This window comes from Ambystoma mexicanum, chromosome 7q, assembly GCF_040938575.1.
Source record: "Ambystoma mexicanum isolate Mex_15411 chromosome 7q, UKY_AmexF1_1, whole genome shotgun sequence".
Lineage (NCBI taxonomy): Eukaryota > Metazoa > Chordata > Amphibia > Caudata > Ambystomatidae > Ambystoma > Ambystoma mexicanum.
Genome location: NC_090941.1, coordinates 788581960 through 788606039, shown reverse-complemented (window position 1 = coordinate 788606039; position 24080 = coordinate 788581960). Strand labels below are relative to the sequence as shown.

The following is a 24080-nucleotide window of genomic DNA, read 5'->3' as shown; positions in this document are numbered from 1 at the left end:
AGGACACAATCCATTAGAAGAACAAATTGCTTACACCATGTAATGTTATTTCTAATGGATGTTCCTCCCATGGATTCCTCATCGACCTTCCCAGCTAACCCCTCTGACTGTGGGTGAATTTCTGTACACACTTCTTTCTCTTTCAACGCCAATACGGGTTCTTGTACTCCTCAAGTCAGCTGTGCAGAAAGAGGGACAAAACTAGAACTGATGCAACAGGCGCAGTGCTTGCTATTAATACATTGTTGACATCCCGTCCGAGCCCAGGAATGGAAACAGCCAATGGACATCGAAGCGATGCCGCACAGCGCCTTCTGCTGTTGAATAATTTCAGAAGCTGCCAGCAGGATATCGGTATATCAAAGCTGAGGAATCCGTTGGAGGAACATCCAGTAGAAAGAACATTACATGGGTTAAGTAATTTGTTCTTCTCAGTTAGTGGGAAACGTGAGAGGAATGTGGCATTCCCTTGACTTTTATAAGAGAAGGTTGCAAGTTCACCATCTGGATCTGAGCATTCTGCAGCAACAGGCTTGGCTCCGAAGTGGTTAAGGTCCCAGATATAAGATTTGCTTGAAATACTTCAAAATATTCTGTGGATCTATGCAACAGAATACTACAAATATGATGTTCATTGGTGCAACATTAAAGAGATTCACCTTTTCTTGTGTTCAGTATCTTTTTCTTGTATTTAAGCGAAAGTCAGAAATATTGACATTTCCTTATAGCAGATTCTTTAACTTTTGAAAGATTTACCAAGCTGATCACAAAAACAGACTGATAAGAATTCTCCAAGAAGCCTCCTATATCCAAGCAAAGGAGGCTTGCTTAGCAATGATTTAGTGGGAAAAGCCCCTCCCACAACTCACTAAGTCTCTCATTGAACTAGCTACAAGTGAGGCTGTGTTTTAGATTCCCTTAGATTGCCTTCACAAGAAACCAACACAGCAAAAGCCCTGCATGTGTGAAGGGACCACTACTGCTGCCCAAATCCACATTGCTGTCAATCTGAGGTGCTGCTTCTCTTGCACTACCTATACTGAAGTGTCATATGGATGTGCCTATCCATCAGACTGATAAACAACTGAATACCTGTACCATGCGACTGGGTCTGCCATGCGACCTGCCTCATGATGTGAGCGATTCGGGAGCTCGGGGGGGCGGGGGATGCGGGCTAAGCGAGAGACGGCGGTTGGAGCAACGGAGAAAGGCTGAGCCTGGCGGGGTACGATATAGAGTTCCACTTATCCTCCTATATTCCCTTCCTCCTCATTAAATCCCTTTTCCGATACCACACCACGGCATGTCTACTGGCAGTGCCGTATACGAGGCTCAAGATTAGACGATTGCAGCTGCGCTTTGCGGCCTCCTACAGCCCGGAGAGAGGTTCCCAGGCGGAACTTGTCAGCATTCCTACCCATCTACACCAGGACCTAGTCTTGTGTAGCACGGACTACAACTTGCGGATAGGCAGGCCCTTCAGGCAACCAGCTCCACAGGTTACCATCACCACAGACTCTTCCTTGGAGGGCTGGGGAGCCACCCTGGAAAGCCACAGTGTCCATGGAGTTTGGTTTCTTCAGAAGCAAGAGGCCCACATCAACTGGCTCGAGTTGATGGCCACCTGGCTTGCTCTCAAAGCCTTCCTTCTGATGATCAGTGGCAAGACGATCCTCATTCAAACAGACAGCTCCACCAGCATGTATTACATCAACAAGCAGGGGAGCACCGGGTCGCCTCTTCTTTGCACCTTGGAAGTCAGCACTTGGGAGTGGGCTCTCGAGAACATGCACTTGATTGCAATTCACCTCCTGGGGGAGTCCAAGCTGGAGGCAAACGGGCTCAGCAGACTGGGTGCGGACAACTACGAATGGCAGTTTAACGAACAAGTCCTTCAGGGGATCTTCAACAGATGGACGGGGTCCTCCTTAGGTGGCTCTCTTTGCCATCTGCTCCAACAGGAGGTGCCCCCAGTTTGTGTCCTGGCAGGGACAGGGCTGGGGCTCGCGATGCAGATACAATGGGACAGCATGAACGCGTATGCCTTCCCTCCCACTCCCCTGGTTTACAGGGTAATCTGCAAGATAATGGAAGCCTGGCACCTCTGTGTCATCCAGCTCTGTGGTGACCCACGAGGCCATGGTTCTCAGAACTACTCTGCCTGTCGGGACACGCCCCAGTGCACCTTCCGCTGGGCCCAGCTCACCTACTCTCACCGCAGGGAGGCACAGTCATCCACCCCGCCCCCCAGAAGTTAGCCCTTGCAGTGTGGTTCCTGAACAGGTCACACTAAGGCATCTACATCTGTCACAGGCTAACCTAGACATTATACAAAGCGCTAGGAGCGATGCTACCAGGAGCCAGTACAAAAGCAAGTGGACCAGGTTTTGCCATTGGGCTGCATTAAAGGAGGTTGATCTATTTACCTGCACGCTGGACGCTGTCCTATTGTTAGGCAGAATCCTGTGCAGTACCCTTACGGACCACTACACACAATTAAGACTACAGGTGGCAATACAAGTTTTACCTTTGGTACAAGCCTTTACTACTATGTTAAAGTGGTAGCAGTAGTGGAGCAGCCAGGCTTCTCTCAAGAGTATATGAGCAGTAGCAGAGATTACACAAAGGGACCACAATTACTGTGACTCAAGCAAACACTGACTCAAGGTTTCAGGTAAAAAAAATATAAATACATTTATTTTTAAACCATCTGTTATAAACACGACACTTCTATTAATTCAAAAACCACACGTAAAATATACTACAACTAACCAATTCACTTTGTACCGTATAACTTCAAGGTAAGTACCCTATGTTTGAGCGGACCGGTGTTATGAAACAAACAAAGTTACCAGGAATACACTTGCGATCACTTTTTGACATTAATGACAGTTCGGTCTTACTAAAGAAACGCGTATGCGCGGCAAGAAATGTTACCGGGGCAAAAACACACTTAGCACCTGAGATACCCAGAGAGAGTTGGGGGCTAAAATCATAGGCAATACTTTTGTCAAGGCAGACAGAACCAGAGAACACTCTTAGACAGAAATTCAAAAGTCAATAGGCCGGAGCCATTGTCAAGTGGAACCGGGTTCCTGTTGTCGAGGATCATACAGTCGGATACTTCACGATTGAACATAGCCAGGAGTACTTAGATATTGTCAACAGAGGAAGCAAAAGTTAAAAGGAGGGAAGACAAGGGCAAGCCTTGGAGACAAAGAAAAGGGATTCACCCAAATTCCTCGAGCAGAACACAGTACCTTATTCAATGAAGAAGCTGGTGCCACGGCAGTTGTTCCTGTTGGTTTCCTGCAGACCCTCGGTTCCTGGAGCTTCGATCCGAAGGAGGACGTCTGGAGGGGTCTGCACCACACAGGGCTGAAGCCGGCAGCAGCGATGGTGAATAAACGGTGCGCTCGTTAAAAACAGGAGAGGCACTTCAGATGGCTCTCTGGACCACTACAGCAGTGTGCAGCGATTTCGACCACGAAGGGGATCCTCTGGCTGTAGAAGACGAGCTGGTTATCCCCAGACAAGCTCAAGGGAAGACGACTACGGACTGGATCTTCTCTGGTTGTCGAAGGGTAGATAGCTCAGGACTGCAGCAGCGTTTCACCAGGACGGGATAGTTACGGCAGTCGACTTATTTTCCACTTCTCTTCGGTTCCTTGTAGTTCCAGTGGCGACTCTCTGACTTTAGCCCAAGAGACCTGCCTGTTATGCGAAAATCCCCCATTCACACAGCCTGGCTGTCAATCACGCAGCAGGGGGGTTGTCTGGCCCGGACATCCACCTCAGCCAATCATGGCAAAGTGCGACTTGCTATACCCAGCGCCGCTCTAAGGGCGTTGTTTTGGAGGATCTACATTTTGTTAATAATGTATTTATTAGCCCCCAGGTATAGGGTGTTACAATAGTCCAATTTGGATAGAATTAGGCCTCTGGCCAAAGTGCTGCAACTGTTCGAGGAGAGAAATGGCTTAGCAGCTCTGATTAGCTTACAGGTGTAAGCAGTGGCAGAGACAATGGAATTGACCTGTTTAGTAAACATGAGGGTGGCGTCTAGATAAAAACCGAATGTTTTTACTTCTTTGGCAACTTTAATGGTGTTACCATCGATGTTAAAGGTGGTGTATTTGTGGCTGAGTTTATTGACATTAGGGGTGGTGCCGAGGATAATGAGCTCAGTTTTGTCATCACTCAGGCATAGACTGTGGGTAGCCATCCATGCCTGGGCGGCGAGGTAAACTCTATTCACCAAGGCCACATCCTTGTCATAATCTCCCGTAAGTGGTATGAGGATCTGGGTATCATCTGCATAGTTGGTGTAGGTGATACCAAGACCGTAAAGATCATCGAAAAGGGGCTTAGTGAATGTTATACATTGTGGACCCCGCAAATAATGGGAATTGGGTCGGCAGATGCTGATGGTGAAAAGACTTGCATGGTCCTATTATTCAGGACGGATTGTATCCAGCCTATGGCTTCTTGAGAGAAGTGCGCAGCCGAATCTAAGTGGTTACAAAGGACTTTGTGGTCCACCAAATCGAACGCCGCCGAGAGATCAAGTAGAAGTAGCAGGGCGGATTTTCCATTGTCCTTCAGTGCGTTGATTTGGGCCTTAACATCTATCAGCGCTGTTTCGGTCATGTGTTGGGGCCTCAAGCCTGACTGACGGGCTCCTAAAAGGGCTCCTAAAAGTACTTCTGTATTTGGATGTAGGCTACCCTATATAAGATTTTGAGCAGGAATGGTACAGTGGTAATCTGCCTGTAGTTGGTAGGTATGGTTGGATCTAGAGATTGCTTTTTGAGGAGTGGGAGTACCCAAGACTCCTTAAGGATGCTGGGGATAGTGCCAGTGGAGAAAGATGCGCTAATTAGCTTTGATATGAAAGGTGATAGGTCTCTGGCAGCATCTTTTATAATTTTGGCTGGGCATTTGTCGCCCTGGCAGTTTGAGGGTTTGAGGGTGAGGATGACTTTTTCAACCTGAAGGATTGAAACTTTAGAGAAGCTGAAGCGGAGTATAGGTTTGTATGAGGGCGTGGGAGTGCTGAATTTTGGGTCATATTACGAAGGTTAGCTTTTTTGTTAGTAGTCTTATCCTGGAGGGATGCTACTTTGTTATATAGGGCTTGTTGAATATTAGTGCACCAATTTTTGTCCTTCACACAGTTGTCAGGCTCAGTGATCGGTGTTTCGAATTCTTTTAGGATTACAAAGAGTTCCTTTATGCTTGATTTAGCTTGCAGGATTCTCTTGTTGTAGGTGTCTCGTTTGGCCAGGAGTATTTCTTTCTTGTATTGTGAGGATATATTGCTAAGGTTGGATTTATTGTCGTCAGAGGGTAGTTTTCTCCATATGGCCTTTTCTTTTTTCCATTCTCAGTGTTTTGAGGTGTGGGGTGAACCATGCATTTTGGGTTTACTCTTTCTCATTTTTAGTGGGGCGATTGAGTCTAGAGCTTCGGTCATTATTTTATTATATTCATTGACTAGGATGGTGGGATCGGTGGACTCTGGTAGAGAGCTGAGTGTGGGTAGTATTAAAGGTAATAATTTATTAACTGTAATGTTTTTTTTATTCCTAGTTGGTATAGAGGGGGCCGAAGGGTTGTTTTTGATGGTCAGCGTTTGGCTGCGAATGCTATAAGGTGGTGGTCTGCCATGACTGTGGGGTAATGGACATGATGGAGGCACTGCAGTTAGTCTGCCACCCAATCAAGTATTCTTCCTTTGTTGTGGGTAGGAAGTGTTACTCTTTGAATAAAGCCTCGTTCGGTGAAAGCGCCAGCTATAGTTGCTGCTTGTTGGTCTTTGGGGTCTTTAAGCCCTAAGTTGAAATCTAGAGAACTTGCGAGGTATTTTTTAGGTTGTCGGAGAGAATGGTTAAGTCCTCCTCAAACGACCCGATGGGGCCTGGAGGGTCTGTATATTAGATTGATGGTTAGTGTTTGGGATCCGGAGATAGGTAGTTTAGCAATCAGGGATTTACAGAATTGAGCAACAGAAGAAGGGGCTAGTCTCATGGCAAGGTTGGTCTTAGCTATTAGAGCTATACCTCCTCCGCGAGCCTCCGTTCTGTCTGATCTGAGTATCGTGTAGTTCTCAGGGACTGCAAGCATGAGGGCGGAGCCAGATGCAGGATGCAGCCAAGATTCAGTGATAGCTAGAAAATCAAGCTTTTCTGCTTGTATAAGGTCAGCTATCTCCGTGGCATGAGCCACTAAACATCGGGCATTTATTAAAGCCCCATTGAGGTGTGGAGCATTATTAACTGTCAGTGGTTTAGGTGGAATCTGGTTATTTGTTTCAACCTCAGGTAGCAGATTATAGGGTTTGTCCTGCTGGTGGTTTTCATTCTTGGGTAACGGTGGAGTAAGAAGATTAGTGTTTATAGTTATGTTGGTATTTTTAGTTAATGGGCATTCTTTCCTAGTGTTTAAGTTGATCATCGACCTGGCAAGAGATTTGAATAGTTTAGGTAGTCTAGAGCGGAGTCTAGAATTTCTAGAGGGAGTGCTGCATGGTCTATTCGTTTTGGGAATACCATGGAGGCGAGCATTGAGAGTTAGTGGTTGTGCATTAGCTATTATGGTTGAGTTAGGTGCAGGTAGGGTATATGGGCCTATAGTGCTAGTCACTGAGATCAGAGCTAGTATGGCCCGCAGTAGGACTGTATATATGCCTGTCAGATACATAATGCACTAGATGTCTGTTGCTGTATGTTATTTACAAGCAAGGGGTGATGTATACAAGTAAGTGGTAGGTGACCAAGGTTGTGTGGTGCGTACCAAATCAGCTAAGTAGTGCAGTGTAGTCATATTGAGGATCAATTTGCTAAATTACACACCTGTCTAGCAAGGCAAGGTGTGTGGTGGCTTGGCATCGGACATGATACTGAGCAATGTGGTTCTTGTCTGGCAATGAATCCAAAGGCGCTGAAGGAAAACTGCAGAACTGGCGCTCAACAGAACACAGTCTAAATCCCGGACGAAGTCGGTCCCTTGAGCCTCGGCGCACGATACCGAGGGGTCTACTCATGAGAAATATCAGGAAGGAAAATGCCACAAGCAGTCCATGAAGCGTTCACACTCGCTATCATGATTACCAACCAAGCCAAAAACAACCCATATCCTGGGCACCCTTGCACCCTACACACTTCCCATGTGGGTGTTCCCATCTGTAAGAAAGCGAAAGGCTGGAGCACCTTGGTTCGCTCCTGGCGTTCTCATCCAGGCAACCTTTTGCCAGAATAAGAACTGAATCCAGGTATGAGGTGCCCTCCCAACATGGCTCCCGCCATGGCCGTCCTGCTTACACCCAACATGGCTACAAAGGGGCCCACAGCCAAGCATTGCACAACGCTTACTAGTGCACTGGGAGTGGCATGGTATAAAAGCAACGCCTGCGCCTCTTTCGGTGCTTCGCGTTGTTCCTGCTTCTGCAGCTGAACGCTCACCGATCCACAGCACAGCAAGAAAGGGTTCCTTATTCTGTTAATCCAGCGACCGTCATGAGGACACCTGCAAAACACAGAAAGACCAGCTAGTAAAGAACCGCTCAAGAAAAACACAAAAAACTTTTTGGGGAACAATTACTTCCGCGCATCATCGATCCAGGGCTCCGCCTCAGCTTCTGTCTGGAGATTGCCCTACAGAGCGCCAAGGGAGCTGCATCTCGAGAAGACAACCTGAAAGAAAGGAAGAGTAACACAATTGGAAAAAACAGTGCAAAGACTGAATCGGACGGTGTAAAACAATTCATATGTGGCTGGGGATCCTTTCTCCAGGAGGACACTATTGGCGCATGAAGGGACTTGGGTTGAGCGAGCGCCCCATCCACATCGGTCGAGCTACAACTGGACTGAGCGAGCAGCACCCCAGTGACGCAACTGGCAACAGATATCTCCCATATCATACATCTAATCTCAGTAGTGAAGGTGAGTTCGGCCTTTCCCAGGGGGTGGATGGAACTGGGGTTGGGAGGCACTGAGTCATAGCTTACACCTGTGTTTTGCCCTAGGTAATCCCTTTGCATTGGGCAGCCCACGAGATACCAGCCCATCCAGAGATTTCATCCCAACAACCCATTCCTTTTCACTCCAACACCGGCAGTGTGTTTCATATTCCGCTGCAAGGGTTTGGGGAGACGAGTAGTGGGAACAGACAACGGAGAACCCGAGCGTTCCTGCAGAGCACCAAGGTAAGCGTTACACTCACATAGAGAAACCCACCACTCCTTGTCGTTGCAAAAAAAGAAACACTGATGCAGATGTGATTCCGACTCAGACTGTAAGGGTAACCCGTCCCGGCGAAGGGTGCGTCTAATAAGGAGTGGGAGGATTAAAGAGGCAAATGATGTAGATTTTTGAAAAAGCCTCGGCTGGTATGTCTACGGCCTCAACACCGAAGGAAGATTTGCTCGGACCATGCCTGGTCCATCCAGCACGAAGGCAGCTAAGGGAGGTTAACCGCCCTTGAGCGAGACCCCGAAGAAGAAACCTACTCCTGCGCTGATACCATCAGCAGCCCCTCACCTGCGGAAGCCTTGGATGATTGAAACTTCATACCGGATTTTAGATCTGTGTTCTTCGACTCAACGCGCTAGATTTTCGATGAGGGCGACCAGGTACCTTTCAGGTTCGAACCGATGGGGGATGTGGCATTGGATCTGTTGCTGGATTTTATGCTGGACTTGGCTGGCTTTCTGCAACTGGCAGAAGGCTTGCACCACACCAGCGGACTAGACATGACTCTGGACTTTGAATTCCAATCAGTTGGAAGGCGGTCGAGAAGGTCATCGTAGCTTTAGTCCTCAGTGCTCTGATGATGCTGGTGTTGCAGTATGACCTTACTGACATCCTCGACAGAGGGTCGCAGACTGAGCAAGCTTTACCGTTCAATGCCATCATAGTGGATCTGGTCATGACTTTGAGGCATCATCCGTGCTAGACATCGGTGGTCGACTCAGAGCTCACAAAAAAGTATAAGCCGGAAAGAGGCAATGTACCGTTCTTGAAGGCCCACCCACACCCTGAGGGGTTGGTGGTGCAGGCTGCATTGGTTACGTCTAGGCCCTCGACATCGAACCACCCCCTCATGGGGAGTCGAAGAGAGTCAATGCTTTGGCAAAGAACGTTTCTGAATCAGGGAGCATGGCTCTTACAGCCGTTAATGCCTCTTATCTCTTTGTAAAATGTTCACGTGACCTCTGGAGCCCCCCTCCGGAAATATTGAATCACCTCTGGGAGGGAGAGGTCAGGAATGGTTTTCTTGAGATAATTGCTGATGGTAAGGAAATGGCCTGTCAAGTGCTCCAAGCAGGTTTGGATGCTGCAGACTGTATGGGTCGTGCCATGTGCAGTGACGGTCCTGCAGAGTCAGGTTTTTTCCTGAACATCCAGTCAAAGCTGCTGGACCTTGCCTTCAACAGAGAACATCTGTTTAGGCCCTAAAGCCAATGAGTCACTAGAGAAATTCAAGGACTCTAATCTTACAGCTAAAATGCTAGAGTTAGCCGTGCAGCAGCAGCGTCCACGGCAGAGCTTTTCCTTTGGGTCCAGAGGACAGGGCTGCAGGAGGTACTCCACCTTTCCCAGAAGGGCACAAGTGCCCCAGGCCAAACATGGGCTACACAGATCCCCACGGGAAGAGGCAGAGGAGGGTCAAGGCAGTCAACTACTACTCCTGCTGTGTTGATGGTGCCCCAGAAACCTTGTTGAGGTCTCCCTCCATACTTGCCCGGTTGGTGGGAGATTCTCTGGATTCTTGGGCAAATGGGAGGAAATCACGTCTGACGCCTGGGTCCTTGAGTTGATCAAGTGGGGCTACTGCCTACCATTTGTTAAGAGACTTCGAGAAAAACCACTACCTCTCTTCTCACAGCCTGAACGGGAGCTCTAGGAAGAGCAGCAGGCCCTTCTTTTGAAGGGAGCAGTAAAGAAAGTGCCAACCAAGGAAATACGTATGGGATAGTATTCCTGATACTTCTTGGTCCCCAAGAAAGGGGGTGGGATCCGTCCCATTCTGGACCTCAGGGATTTGAACAAATTCCTGAGGAAGGACACATTCAGAATGGTGACATTAAGGGACATTTTCCAGGCTCTGCAGTTCCAAGACTGGCTGGTGTTGCTGGACCTTCAGGACACTTTTAATGTGTCTATACACAGAAAGCATAGGCAGTTCCTATGGTTCGACATTGGGGAGCTGTGATGTATCCTGCAGAGTCATCATTGATTCCCCAGTGTTGGTCTCCTCCCGCATGGCCATGGAAAGGCAGCCACTACCTGATCCTGAGGGTGGTGTCAGGAGGGAGGATCATGGGGGAGGAGATAAAGGCTGAGGTGAGGTGCTGTCCCCAGAAGGAGAGCCGCAGTATTCTTCCCCTTTCTGTGAGGTGGAAACCTTAATACCAAAGTTTTTTTCTTTTATGGCATATTGTTGTAAAACATCTGATGTTTTTGGTGATTGTATTTCAAGCACAACTGTTCAACAATGTGATCCAAAATCATTTGAAACTTATTGGAACTCCAAGTCCCAGAAAGCTTTAAGTACTGTGACGAAGAGGCATAAGGAGTTCATGTGGGGGAAATGTGACTTTGAAAACAATGTGCAGTCTAAGTCAATTACGCTGGACATTTAAACCCCCAGATCATCTGTGGCAGGGAGGATGACAAGAGGAACGTCTGGAACGAGAAGGACGAAGGAAGAGGGAGAGATAGAGAAGGAGGGCTGTAGAGTGCACAGAGTGGGAAGCATGACCAGTGGCAGATGAAAAAAGCCACGGAGGGCCGTGGGGAGAAGGAGTCACCTGCCAGAAACAGGTCAGCATCACTCAGCAACGGTGGAGAGGAACTCCGGGAGAGCGAGAGCAAACAGTGCACAGCGGGGCTGGTAGGAGAGTGTGGTCCAGCACGGTGTCCGGACATTTCGTCGAGAGACATTTGGACGACGGAATTTGGTCGAAAACCAAATGGTCGATTTTTTTGTTTAATTTATATATATATTTTTTAGGTTTTAGTTTAGGGGAAAAAAAGGTTTTTTTGGAAAAAAAAGGGGGTTGGGGGGACCCCCCAAAAAAACAAAAAAAGTGAAAATAAAAAAAAATAAAAAATTCGACCATTTGTCTTTCGACCAAATGGTTTCGACCAAATGTCTTGTCGACCATTTTCTTTCGACGAAATGTCTGGTAACCGTCCAGCACAGCTGTGCAGGTCTTGGCAGCAAAGGTCGGGAGAGCAGACATGGAGCCCCAAAGAGACTCTGCCCAGAAGGGGAAGCTGGCCCCTTGCGAGCACACCTTAGCCGACACACAGGGAACCAGTGAGTCAGCCTAACTTTGAAGGGGTCCCTTGGACATGCATTTTTGCTCAAAAGTATTTTGAAAGTAACTTTTAATAACGACCAAATATAAGTGAAAGGAAAAGGCGAATGTGGTGCAATTCTCCTGACATGAGATGTCAGTTGGAGGAAACCCGGAACAAGCATTATCAAGAGACATCATAAAGGAGGGTGACAGAAGGAGCTTGAACAACCCTCATATAAGGGATGGCAATATGAGGGAGATTGGTGCAAGTGCTAACTGAAGTCAACAAGCGTTCTGCCACTGAAGAAGATTCAATTGTAAAAATACCTAAGAAAAGAGTGAATGTTAAAGAGAAGCCTGATAAGGGTATCGGGTAGTTAATCCTTTTTGGAAGTAGATGCCTGGCAGGAGACTTTTAAGTGAACCAAAAGGGAGATATTCCTGGCAGACGTGTTTTTGTTGAACTTATATATTTGAGTTGTTGCACTTTTCTATTAAGTTGAAATTTGAAACATTTAACTTGCTTTGTTGGCTTGTTCATGTTGGTGTGAGAGTAAGATTGAATTTGGACACAAGGTCCTCCTGCTTTAGTTTTAGTTTCATAGGAAGGCACATTCACACTAGGATCGGGAAAGTTAGGCCTTCATCCAAACCCCTCTTTGTTAATAAAATGACTAATGTTGAGAATGATGTATTTGTGTCTGCCTCTCCACTCCCACAGTGTTTACCAAGCTGATGGCAGTGGTAACGGCTTTACTGGACGATTCACTTATCAGAGCATGATGGTCTGCACTTCGAGGACACCTGTTCTCTACTGCACAACTTGGCTTTCTCCCTGAACTTACAGAAACCACAGACCTCACCACTGCAAAAGCACCAGTTCATCAGGGCATTCTTGGATACCCGGGAGGGGAATGTATCTCCCCCACCCCTCCTGGGAGAGAGCCACCAACGTGGCAAAAATTACCATTCTCTTCCAGAATTCCAGACGTCTCCCGGCACCGGCTTTCCTGCACATGCTGGGCCTCATGGCATCCTGCATCATCCTAGTGCCGCAGGCGCGCCTCCCCAGTCTCGGGAGCAATGGTTGCAGTATTTTGGTGAGATTTCGGATGTCCTCCAGGTGTCAGGGTCTGTGGTGAACGGCCTGGCCTGGTGGCGCGACAGGCCGAACATGTTGGTAAGAGAACCTTTCTGGGTGCCATGACCAGAGGAGCAGGTTGTCACAGACACCTCACTGAAGGGCTGGGGAACTCATTGTGGCTCTCTCCAGATCAGCGGCCATTGGTCTCAGAAGGAGAAAGATTACCACCTCAGTCTGCTGGAGCTACGAGCAGTCACACTGGCGCTGGCAGCTTTTGTGCCTTCTCTGCATGGCAAACATGTACTGGTGTTAACAGACAACACCGTTACCATGCACTACCTCAACAAACAGGGAGGCATGAGATCACTGACTCTGCAGAGAGAGGCCATGCAGCTATGGTTCTGGATGCTGGGGAACAACATCTCAGATACTGCAGCTCATCTGGCAGGGGTGGAGAATGGGTTGGTGGACGCTGTGAGCAGGCAGCGTTTGGTCTCTCACAAGTTGGAGCTATGTACCGAGATCTTCCCCTGATGTTGCACCCCAACAGTTGTGACGAAAGACCAAATGAAATGCAAGCAGTGCTGTTCGATGGAATTCCACTCCAGGGGCGCATTGGGGGATGCGTTTCTGGTGGAGTGGGTCTTTGAACTCCATTTTGTGTTCCCACCATTGCCGGTCATCCCTTGGGTTCTCAGGAGGTTCCAGAGATTCAGGGCTCACCTGATCCCGATTGTCCTGGTCTGGGCGAGGACGCCGCAGTACCTAGATCTCCTGGAACTGGCCATATGCCCTCCTCTTCTGCTTCCTTGAAGGCAGGACCTCTTGTCACAGTCAGTAAGCAATGTGCTGCGCCCAAACCTGGACCCTCTCAACCTGCATGCTTGGCTCTTGAGAGTCTGAGGTACGAGGACTGGGACCTCGACAAAGAGGTGCTAGAGGTGTTGTTGGCTGTGTCTCTGTACGCATGCAAATGGAGTCATTTTGTGTTTTGGTCCAAGTGAAGGGAGTGGATCCCATGTCGTCTTCCACCTCCTGGGTGATGGAGTTTTTGTTGGCCTTAGCCAAATCAGGCTTACAAATGGGCATGGTAGAGTATCTGGTGCCTCTTTCCTTGTTCAAAAGGACCCCAGAGCAAAGTTCTTTCTTTACTGTTCCAGTGGTGGCCCAGTTCTTGAAGGGTCTAGTTAATTCTTTCCCTCCTTTGCCTTTTGTGGTCCCAGATCAGGATTTGAACTTGGTTCTCACCATCCTGATGGCGGCTCTGTTTGAGCCATTGCATTCGGCTCCCATCAGACTCGTCAGATTGACGACTGCCTTCTTGGTGGCAATCACATCCACGCGAAAGGTCAATGAATTGCAGGCGCTCTCTCGCAAAGCCCCCTTCCTGAGATTTTTTAAGGAGAAAGTATCCCTGAAAGTGTGCCCTATGTTTATTTTTTACCAAAGGTCTTGTCAGAATTTCATCTGAGCCAGAGCATTGATCTTCCAGTGTTATACCCTCCACCCCATCCTTCTTAGGATGAGGAGTGACTTCACAGGGTGGATCCCAAGAGGGCGCTGGGTTTTTACCTGGCTAGAACGGGCTCTTTCAGAAAGGATGACCAGTTGATCATTGCGTTTTCGCAACCCAGTCTGGGGCGAGCAGATACTAAGCAAACTATCACTCGCTGGATAGTGCTGTGCATTTCTGAATGTTATCAGAACGCTGGTAAAGAGGTACCGGCAGCATTTACAAGAGGGGTTGAGGCCTCCTCGGGAGGGGAGTACCATCTAGAGACATTTGTTGTGTGGCATCATGGTCCTCTTTACAGACATTTGCCAATTATTACAGCTTACGTATTGCCCGCAGAGCCGCAGGCCTCCAGATTCCCTTGGTGTGAGTTCCAACCCTCCACCAGCATGGATACTGCTTTAGGAGTCTATCAATATGAGGAATCGGTGGGAGTATGCAATCCATTATAGGAGAAATTACTAAGCAGTAATGTTCTGTCTATGGATTTTTCTGCCACAGAGTCCTCCTCGCCATCCTAGCCTACCCTGCTTGGAAGTCCACAGTCTCGATTGCTATCTGCTGTCACGCGTCAATATGCTGATGATGTGAGGAGCAGAGTGCTACGTTGGGACAGCAACCATTGGTTGCCAGGCTGCCCAGTTTCTTCTGGCTTTGTTTCGAAGATGAAGCAAAGAGCACCCTTCCCTGACCAGCCTTCTTAGGCTGGTCCTCCCCCCTCATCCTTACCCCTACCTCTTGCTCCCCCTGGCACTTGGCCTCCTGGGCACCCCTTAGCACATGCCCAGCCCTTGTGCCCCCTCCCTCCAGCACTTCTCCCTCCGTCCTCTCTCCCTACCCCATCCCTCACCCCTCCTGCACTTCTTGATACTGCACTAGCACGATCCGAATGTCGCAAGGTCTAATAGGACCATTATTGCTGTTTCTCCTCTGTGCTCCCCCACCCGCCTTTTTTCTTGTGGCGCCTGGAAACACTTTCTGCTGTAGGCGCCATACAAATACTCAATAAATAAAATAAATAAGCAAAAGGTAAGCAAGCATCTCGCTGTTTGTTTTGATTTCCTTTCCCCATTATTGCATGTTCCCTCTAGCAGGATGACCCTTGGGGCAGAAAGTGGGGAACTGAGGTAAGGGGGCATAGTGCATCCCTTTAATATGGCAATTAATGCCATGGGCCTCATTACGACCCAGGCGCTGGACCATGGTGCTATTAGAACCATGGTCCATGCCGGTCTCCGGCATGGTGGATGGCGGAATTACCGCTCCCATCACAAAGTTGGCGGGGGCGGTAATTCCCCATTCACCATTTGCCCTTCCCCATTCCCATTTTGCCCCCTAGGGCATAATGGGGATGGGGAAGGCGCTAATTACGGCACCGTAAATTACGGTTGCCGTAATTAGCTCCAAGGTCCCTTAGCGGGTTGGATTTTAACGCCTGCAAAAAGCAGGCGTTAAAGCCTCCAACCCGCTAAGGGACCTTGTAATCAGGCGCTAATGGTTTAACGGCGCCAACGCTCTTTACGGCGCCGTTAAACCACTAGCGCCAGGGTCGTAAATGAGGCCCCATGTCCTTTGTGGAGGAGTGGTGCGACCGAAAACGAGAAAGTCGTCGAAGACGATATCGAGCGACCCTATGCCCCATGTAAAAAAATGTTCGTAGCAGCTGATGCTAGATGCATATCTGTCAAGATGAGGAATCTGGGGGAGAAGAATCCATAGAAAAAACATTACTGGTAAGTAATTTCTCCTCTTTGTTCATCAGGGGTTCTTCTCCCCTGATACTCTCTTCCCACGCCAGTCCCCTCTTCTTAGTCCTCTCTTCCCACACCCTTTTCTGTAACTCCAACCCCTTATCCTTTACCAGCATGGTGCACTGCTCCACTTAACTTCAGTGTTTAAGGCTGTGCATGTATCATCCTATCAGTCGTGAAACTGCTTGTTTAGTGGAGGTATTGCTTTGTTTTGGTCAATTTAGTGTTTAGTTAACAATTATTTGTCACTATGATGCACAATGGTCATTCTTCTTGCAGATTCTAAATGGCCCCTTTTTTGTCTATTTCTTAAAAATCCCTGGTTATAATTTAAATTTCAGTTTTGGTGGTTGGTAAATGTGACTTTCTTTAAAGATGAAAAAAGCACGGCATGAACAAGTGTGATGTCACTTTCAAAGCTATCCCTTCCAGTGTTAACGGTATGATTGTGTGAGTATTGTCTAGCATGGATGTGGACATTTGAAAAGATGGATATTCAAGATGAATAGGGTACTCGTAGGACAAATTGTGCAAGCAAGGTAATTATTTTTTCAAAATAAACAAATATGTTTGGACTAATCGTCAATTCAGCTGTAGGTTGTATGACCTATTTCTTTTCACTGTTTGCAGAATGCTTCTTCGTTATGCCTTTTCCCAACTCCGATCAACTCAGATTGCCATAGTTCATTGTAGTGCACAGACCACCTCACGCCATGTTCTGCAGAAGTTGAGTCAGACTTGTCTTGTACTTAGTACGAATACTGGACGCGTGTACAGACCAAAAGATTGTGAACGGCTCGTCTTGTATCTGAAAGATATCAACTTGCCCAAACCTGATAAATGGGGAACTAGCACCTTGGTGGCCTTTTTGCAGCAGGTATGCACTTTTATCTTCATACAGTGATGAATAATCCTTAGATTTAGAGGTTTTGTGAATGTTTCAAATAATTATTGTTTTTGGTTTTGTTTACAGTGCCCTTTCACCAATTAATTATGCAGAGAGTAAAACACATGTGGTAAAACATTTTAAATTGCTAGTAGGATATAAGCAGGGTGGGTCAGTGTTTAATGGGAAATTTGCTGAGCAAAGCCGGTGCCAGATATCAAGACTGGAAGCGAACATGGGATAGCATACTAACCATGGATGATAGAGTTTAGATGCATTGGGGGGGGGAGAAGTATTGTAAACAAGATTGGATGATGGTGGGCAAAGAATACAATTTGGAACATAATAGAATGGAAAGAAAAGAGAAATAAATAGGAAGGCCCTGACCATGGAAACATTTCCACCCAATCGAGAACAAAAGTAATCGAAAGAGTGATGTAAAAGCAAGGTAGACAAAATTAATGTTTATGAGAAAAAGATAGTGACGTTAAATGTACTTGAATAGATGGATTACAATGGTGAGATGAGGTGCATGCAGGAATGCCGATAAAGACTCATTTATAGTTGTTTAAGATATAGAAATCAAGAGTATGTATCTGAAGTCTGGTGGTGAGGAGAAATATTTTACTGATATTTTTTGATGAACAAGGCATGTGTGATAAACGTAGATGTGGATAAAAGAAAAGTGTGTTTTGGAAAATATGGATCACCGGATTTCAGATGGTATGGTTTCAGGAAGGAGCGCAGAAGGTGGCGGGCAGGGCCATTAAATTCAGGCAGAGGATTTTTATTTCAAAACTTTATGTGGTTAGGTTAAACTCCTTATAATGACTTTACCTACAACATATATGGGATTGTGTCCTTTGAACTAGTTTAACACAGGAGCGCCTGGATGGGTCAAACAATAAACTCACAGGACAAGGCTGCAGTGTTGAATGACGCAGGTACGCAGGAGACGCTACCCGACGACACGTAGCACCTTTGCTACGTCCACGCTTCCGAGCCTATGAAATACGAGGTTCAGAACCTCTGCAGCAAAGCCCTCGCAGGACAAGGCTACAGTGTTGAATGACGCAGGTTCGCAGGAGACGCTGCACAATGACACGTAGAGTGTTTGCTACGTCCACGCTTCCAAGCCTATAAAATCTAATTTTCGGACCCTCTGTGACAAAGCCCTCGCAGGACAAGGCCGCAGTGTTGAACGACACAGGTGTTTGGCGATAAAGGGGTCTGCGGCGCAGACAGTGAGTGCGGACATCTCACCCTCCTGTCTGTGGCCGCCAGGTAAGAAGTTGTGGGGAGTTAGCTTGCGCTGCACTTCTTAGCCCCTCTGACTGCGTACCCCCTACCCCTGTGATCTGCCCTTGCCCGGATGCGCCCCCCTCCCTGTTTCCTACCTGCGTGGCTCCTTGCACCCTTCCTTAAGGTCACCCCTCTGTGTCCTCTGCCTGTGTGGTCCCTCACAATCCTTGATCGTTTGTGCTCCCCGCTCCTTGCATCCTTGGCTTCGCTCGCGCATGCGCCTCCTCAGCCTGCGTGGTCCCTCGTAATTCTTGATTGCGTGTGCTCCATGACATTCCATCCATGGCTACGCTCGTTCCTTCGCGGCCTTAGCCCGCACGGTTCCCTTGCAATCCTTGATCGTGTGTGCCCTACCATCCTCGGGTTCGCTAGCACCCATGTGCCCTGTGTGTCCCGTGTAGCCTGCATCTGCCCCTCCTTCCCCCCCCCGACCCTGTTGCTACGCTGTGTTGCTCGGTTTCTTCTTCTAGGCCCCCTTTCTTGATTACACTGTTCCTGCATCTGCTATCTTTGATTGCTGTTATTTGTACTGCCTACCGCCATTTGTTTTTTACTCCTCTCCGTAGTTTCCCTTGATCACTGTTCAGTTACCTAGACCCCCATCTGTCTGGTTGCTCCCTGCTGTGTCCTTTTCTTTCAGGTTCCCTCGTTCTTGCTGTATACTTGTACTACCTACTTCTGGATGTTTATCACTCTTCTCTTTATGTTCCCCTGACCATCGGTCTGTTCTTGCCTCCCCCTCTGCCTGGTTGTTCCCTGCTTTGTCCTTTTTCTTTCAGGTTCCCTCGTACTTAGGCTGTTAATTGGTTTTGTTCACAGCTACTTGACTGCTCTTCTTCTTTGCCTCTTAGAGCCCATCGTGTATTTTATAATTTGTTCTTGACTCGTTCGTGTCTCGTTTGCTTGTACCCCTCCTCTTGTGCGTGCCCCTAGTATCTCCCCCTCACCTCCCGCCTCTTTCTCCCCCTTCCCCTCCCTCTGCATCCTTTATGGTGCTCTCTGTTTCTCCTATCTTCTCCAACTGCTTCTCTATTGACTATCCTCTCCTTCTGACTAAGTCTGGTAGGAAGAAGTAAAAGAACATCCTGGGAGGCCAGGGGGGTGCGCATGACAGTCGCATGAAAGCGCTGCTTCATCACCCAGGCCGTTAGTAGTGAACTTGTCCCCCAATTATAGCGCACCAGGTGAAGAGCAGAAGGTGGATATTTGAGCCATTGGGCTCCAACTCGGCAAAAACCCGGAAGAAATTGCACTCGGTGAAGGCGAGATCCATCTCTCCCGCTTGCCGGCGCAAAAGAAAAATGAGAGAAGAGCAGCGGGAAGACACCAGAGATTCGGCAGTGACGGGACGTGGAGGTGGGCCACCTGGCTCCCGCACCCCCTCCAGTCACAGAGTTGAGGAGGTTTTGCCCTACCCCCCCGACACGCCATTGGCGGTGCTCCATCCCTCCCCACCCCCCATCAGAACTGTGGTGATCTGGCCCAGACCAGGGGCCTTGAGGGATACGGCGGGGGCATTTAGTCTCTGCTGGACTGTAAAGACAGCAGGCCCCCAGCCCCTCAAGCAGAGACTTGCAGCTGGGGCCTCCCGACTGCCGGATGTGAGGGACAGTGCAGGATTGAGGGATGACCCGGGCTGCGCTGTGATCAAGGCCTGTATAAAGGGAGATGGAGGACCAAGCAGGGTCTGGAAGGAAAGTGCCTTGGTCAGGTGACGTGTGACCACGTGGCCGCCCCGGGGCTCCAGGGCCCATTTCAGCTGGACGTGGCTGTGAGACTGAGGTGCCACTGAACATTTGGGGCCACCAGCTGTGTGGGTAGCTGGATTCAGATGACGATGGCCTGAGAAGGAGGAAGTGGTCCGGCCACACAGAACAAACACCCTCGAGGTATGGACCACCAAATAAAGGGCCGTGTGCCAGCCTCCAGGGGTGCTGAGACAAGGGGTGGTGAGGTGTCCGGAGGGACATGAATGGACAACTGAGGAAGGCGACGGAACAACAGTGGTGACCTGCAGGTGGACCTCCCGGTGGTAGCAGACAGGCCTGGACCAGCAGGTAGAGATGGGATACAAACTCTGAAGGCAGGAGTGCGCCGCAGGATCACGAGGCACGTGGGTGACCATAAATTGAGCCAAAAGAGGGGGTGCATCACAGGAGGTGTGGGCCTGCAGTCCTGGGGTGTGTGCCCACCTCCAGGGAATAGGGGCACGGAAGGGTTCTGCTGCTGCGGTGCACAGAGTGGAACATTGGTGGTATCGGCGGACCAAGCCCCACACGAGACCTGGAGTCACCCTTGGGGCAGAGCTCCTGAATAGTGGAAAGGAGCAGACCCATTGGGGAAGGAAGTGGACTCAGCGTTATTTCAGCAAGTAGAGGTCTGTGGGAGAAGTGTGAGCTCAGAGCACAGGGCGTGTGCCCGCCTTGTCCCCAGAACGCTGACCTCAATCCCCCCGGTAGGTGGCATTGTGGAACATTCCCATTGGACGACCCACAGGCTGACGGTTTCCCATTGAAGGGGAGCCTGTGGGAAGGGGAGGGCCCGGACAGACTGTACCTTCTGACGTAAAGTAAGGAGGAGGAGTGATATCCCATCAGAGCATCCCAACCGGGCCCTGGGTTATATGGAGGCCAGAACAAAGCTGTCCGGTTTGCGTACTCAGGCAGACCGGATCCCAATTCCTAAGTATCAGCTTTCAATTAAATGGTTTTTGCTGAACTTGAGTCTCTTTACAAAGTTCAGCTCAATTGCTTGCAAGCAAACTACTTTGTTAATTCTCTCTCACTATTTCTGTGCTGAATTGCCTGGAGGACTTTACTGTTGTATTTGCTTTATCAGATTATTAAACTCTGCACCTTTTCATAGATGAATATTCACTGCAGCTGCTCTTTGGCGATTTTTCTTAATATGCTACACAGTCTACATCTTCATTTAAGGCACTGCTACTTACTGAAGAAATGTTATTTCCCTGAGCTGGATCCGCACGAGAAATCGCTGTCCCATGCGCCAGATTCTTAATTGTAAAAAGGAACCTCCTTGCTGCGCGCATAAAAGACGAACCGACTCCTCAGCTGATCGCCTTGAAACAAAAGCGCACACCGGAACAGATCAGCAATGGAATAACGAATTTCGGTATTGAACCAAAGAGCTGCGTAGGCTAAACACTCCGCCGTAACTCACATTGGCCTTCAATTACACGTACACGCGCGCGTAACTAGGTCCGCTCCTCAAATGCGGCTAGATTCACAACGCGTAAGAAAACATTTCAATGCTTCAGGGAAAAAACAAGCGCGCAAGCCGGCACAATGTTTCATTCACTTTAAAAACAGAAAAGCTGACGCGCACAAGTTAATTCCATTTGTAAACAAAAATAGGCAAATAATTGTACTTTAAGAACTTGTAATAAATACAACTTGTAATCTCTATTGAAAACTTTTCTTCCTCAGTCTTTGAATAAATACTGTACAATTCTCTTTCACTTTAACTGTATTAATGAATAGTCTTTCTCTGTGACTTATCTGAGTAAATGAGTTGTGAGGATATGTTAAGAATGCATGCACACAAGGTTCTGTAACCATGACAACATCTTCGTGTATGGTTCCAGAATGTTGATGAGACCATACACGAAGATGTTAATGAAAAGAAGTTGGCCTCCTCGGGGGTTTCTCCAATTAAACTAAAGATTCCTATCTATACTTGAGACTTGTGGCGTAATTATGTATGGATGGAATACATAACAATTGGCGACGAGGAGTTGTTTTCATGGAGAGAGCCCCCGGGCACAGCGTGAGGAGTGTGATACATGAGATGAACATTGATGCCGTATGTCACCAGAAGCTGTGATAATGCTGAAACCTATGAGGGGAATATGCTAACAAGTAAGGAGGTGAGCGGCGCAACGGAAAAAAAAAACAACAAATAAGGAACTGTTAATGCTAATACTTACTAGGAACGGCATTATATGGACGCTGCGCGAGAGCGGACCAACCGTCTAGTGCATTAGAGAAAAGGACCTCAGTGCGTGCTATGCGTGCCGCCATTTTAAGGCATCATTAAGGGTGAAGGAATTACGCGATCAAGTGGAAAACAATATAGTGCACGCCGAGTGTGTGCGGAAGGAGCGGTTTACAGTGGAAGTTCACGTGATGAGAGAGGGAGATATTATATGTTATATATATAAACTGGACTGATTTAAAATATGTGCAAGAGTGGATGATTTGATAATTCGAAATAAGAAGAAAAAGACAAAGTACAGCCAGTGAAGTGTCAAACTGGATATAATATTGTCAGGAAAAGATTTCTTTGCATACCAGTGCATCATGCAGACCATATCTGCCCCAGTGAAGTTTTTGCCATTGCCTGGTAATCCAAATTGTCCATGGGAACAGTGGCAAGATAATTTCCAAGTGTATCTGAGGGCAATAGGAGGCTCGAGGTACAGTGATGATCAGAAGGAGGCTACACTTCTAAATTGCATTGGTGCAGAGGCACTAAGAGTTTTCAGGACATTACCTGAATTGGAACATGATGAAGTGAATTGGGAAGAATCTTTGAGTGGAGCTAGGAAATATGACACAGCGATTGCCAAACTTAGCAAACATTTTGGAAATAAAACTAATATTGTACTGGAGAGATGCAGATTTTTCACGAGGAAACAAAGTAAGGGAGAAAGCATAGACTCATATTTGGCTGCACTAAGGGGTTTGATGGCTACCTGTGCCTTCACAGGGGTAGCGGATGAATATTTGAGGGATCAGATGGTGTTGCATGTGGCAGATCCTCGTATTCAACAACGTTTGTGGCAGGCAAAGAACCCCACATTGGACAAGACAATTGAGATAGCCAGGTCAATCGAACTTGGTGAAAAATGCATGAAGGAAGTCCAAAACAAATTGGAGAATGTAGAAATCAAATCGGTTCAAGACATGGAGGATGGGCAGCATGACATCCAGGAAGACGAACTGATTGCCATGGTTAAGAGATTGGTCAGGTCAGAGACAAATAATGGTCCTAGACAAGAAAGAGCAGGCATGTTCAAACAACATGCTAGATGTTCAAATTGTGGATGGTATAAACATGCCAACGCAGAAAAAGACTGTCCGGCAATGTCAGCGGAATGTTTCAGATGTGGACATGTAGGGCATTTTGGAAAAATGTGTCGCAACAATAGAGGAAGAGGTAGATTTAATAGCCGGTTTGGAAGAAATACTGGACGATACAATAGAGGCAGAGGTGCAGCAATGATGAGTATAAAGGCATTGGAGGAAATGGGTGGTCCAAGCAACTTGGTGGCAGTCACGAATCAGCTTGAAGGCAGAGTTCAGATACTAGCTGTTGCACCAGGTGAAAAAAACGTGGGACCGTGGGTCGCCATGGAGGTAGATGGCATAACTTTACAAGTGATGGTGGATACTGGATCTCCTTATACGATGGTTGATGTGGAGACATATGTTACTGTATTGAAGAAAAGAATGGAAGAGCTACAGATGACAAGAATAAATGCAACAGGGTATGGAAAAACACCCATCAACATTATAGGGTTTGTTTGGGTACATCTCAATTTTGAAGGGAGGAAAACATACTGCAGATTGTATGTGGCTGAGAATGGGTTTTCGATAGTAGGATGGTGGGAACAAGCATCCTTGAAAATGAGAATTCATCCAGGTGAAAATGTACCCATTTTGTGCATAACTGAGAAAAGTTGTGATACCGCAGAGAATTTGGCAAAGGCTTTCCCCAAAGTATTTAGTGATAAAATAGGTTTACTCAAAGGATTTGAACATCGGATTATACTCAAAAGAGGTGCAAAACCAGTGGTACATAAAGTGAGGAACATACCCATTGGTACCAGAGAGGCATTGAAGAGTGAATTAGAAAGATTATGCATGCAAGATGTCATCGAACCCATTGAAAGCTCAGAGTGGTTATCCCCGATTGTAATTGTAAAAAAAACGGATGGATCCATCAGGATGTGCGTGGACTTAAGAGACTTAAATGCCAACATATGGGTAGATCGACATCCTTTGCCGAACATTGGGGAAATGTTGACCACCATGAAGCCAGCAAAGTATTTTACGACGTTAGATCTATCGTCAGCATATCATCAAGTTGTATTAGAGGAAGAGTCTAGACACTTAACATCTTTTGTAACACCATTGGGAGCTTTTCGATACAAGAGAATGCCTTTTGGGTTGGCTTCAGCAGCCGCTGTATTCCAGAGATTAATGCATCATTTA

At 47.6% G+C, this 24080-nt stretch overlaps 1 protein-coding gene across 3 annotated transcripts in view; it reads left to right on the top strand.

The window, feature by feature from the left end:
• The window catches only part of DYNC2H1 (dynein cytoplasmic 2 heavy chain 1), a 3314293-nt gene that overhangs the window by 1483369 nt on the left and 1806844 nt on the right, over positions 1–24080 (top strand). For all 3 annotated transcript variants that reach the window (XM_069639013.1, XM_069639012.1, XM_069639011.1), the window contains exon 43: positions 16287–16533. In XM_069639013.1, coding sequence (XP_069495114.1) covers positions 16287–16533 — 247 coding nt within the window. The remainder of the gene's footprint in view (positions 1–16286; positions 16534–24080) is intronic.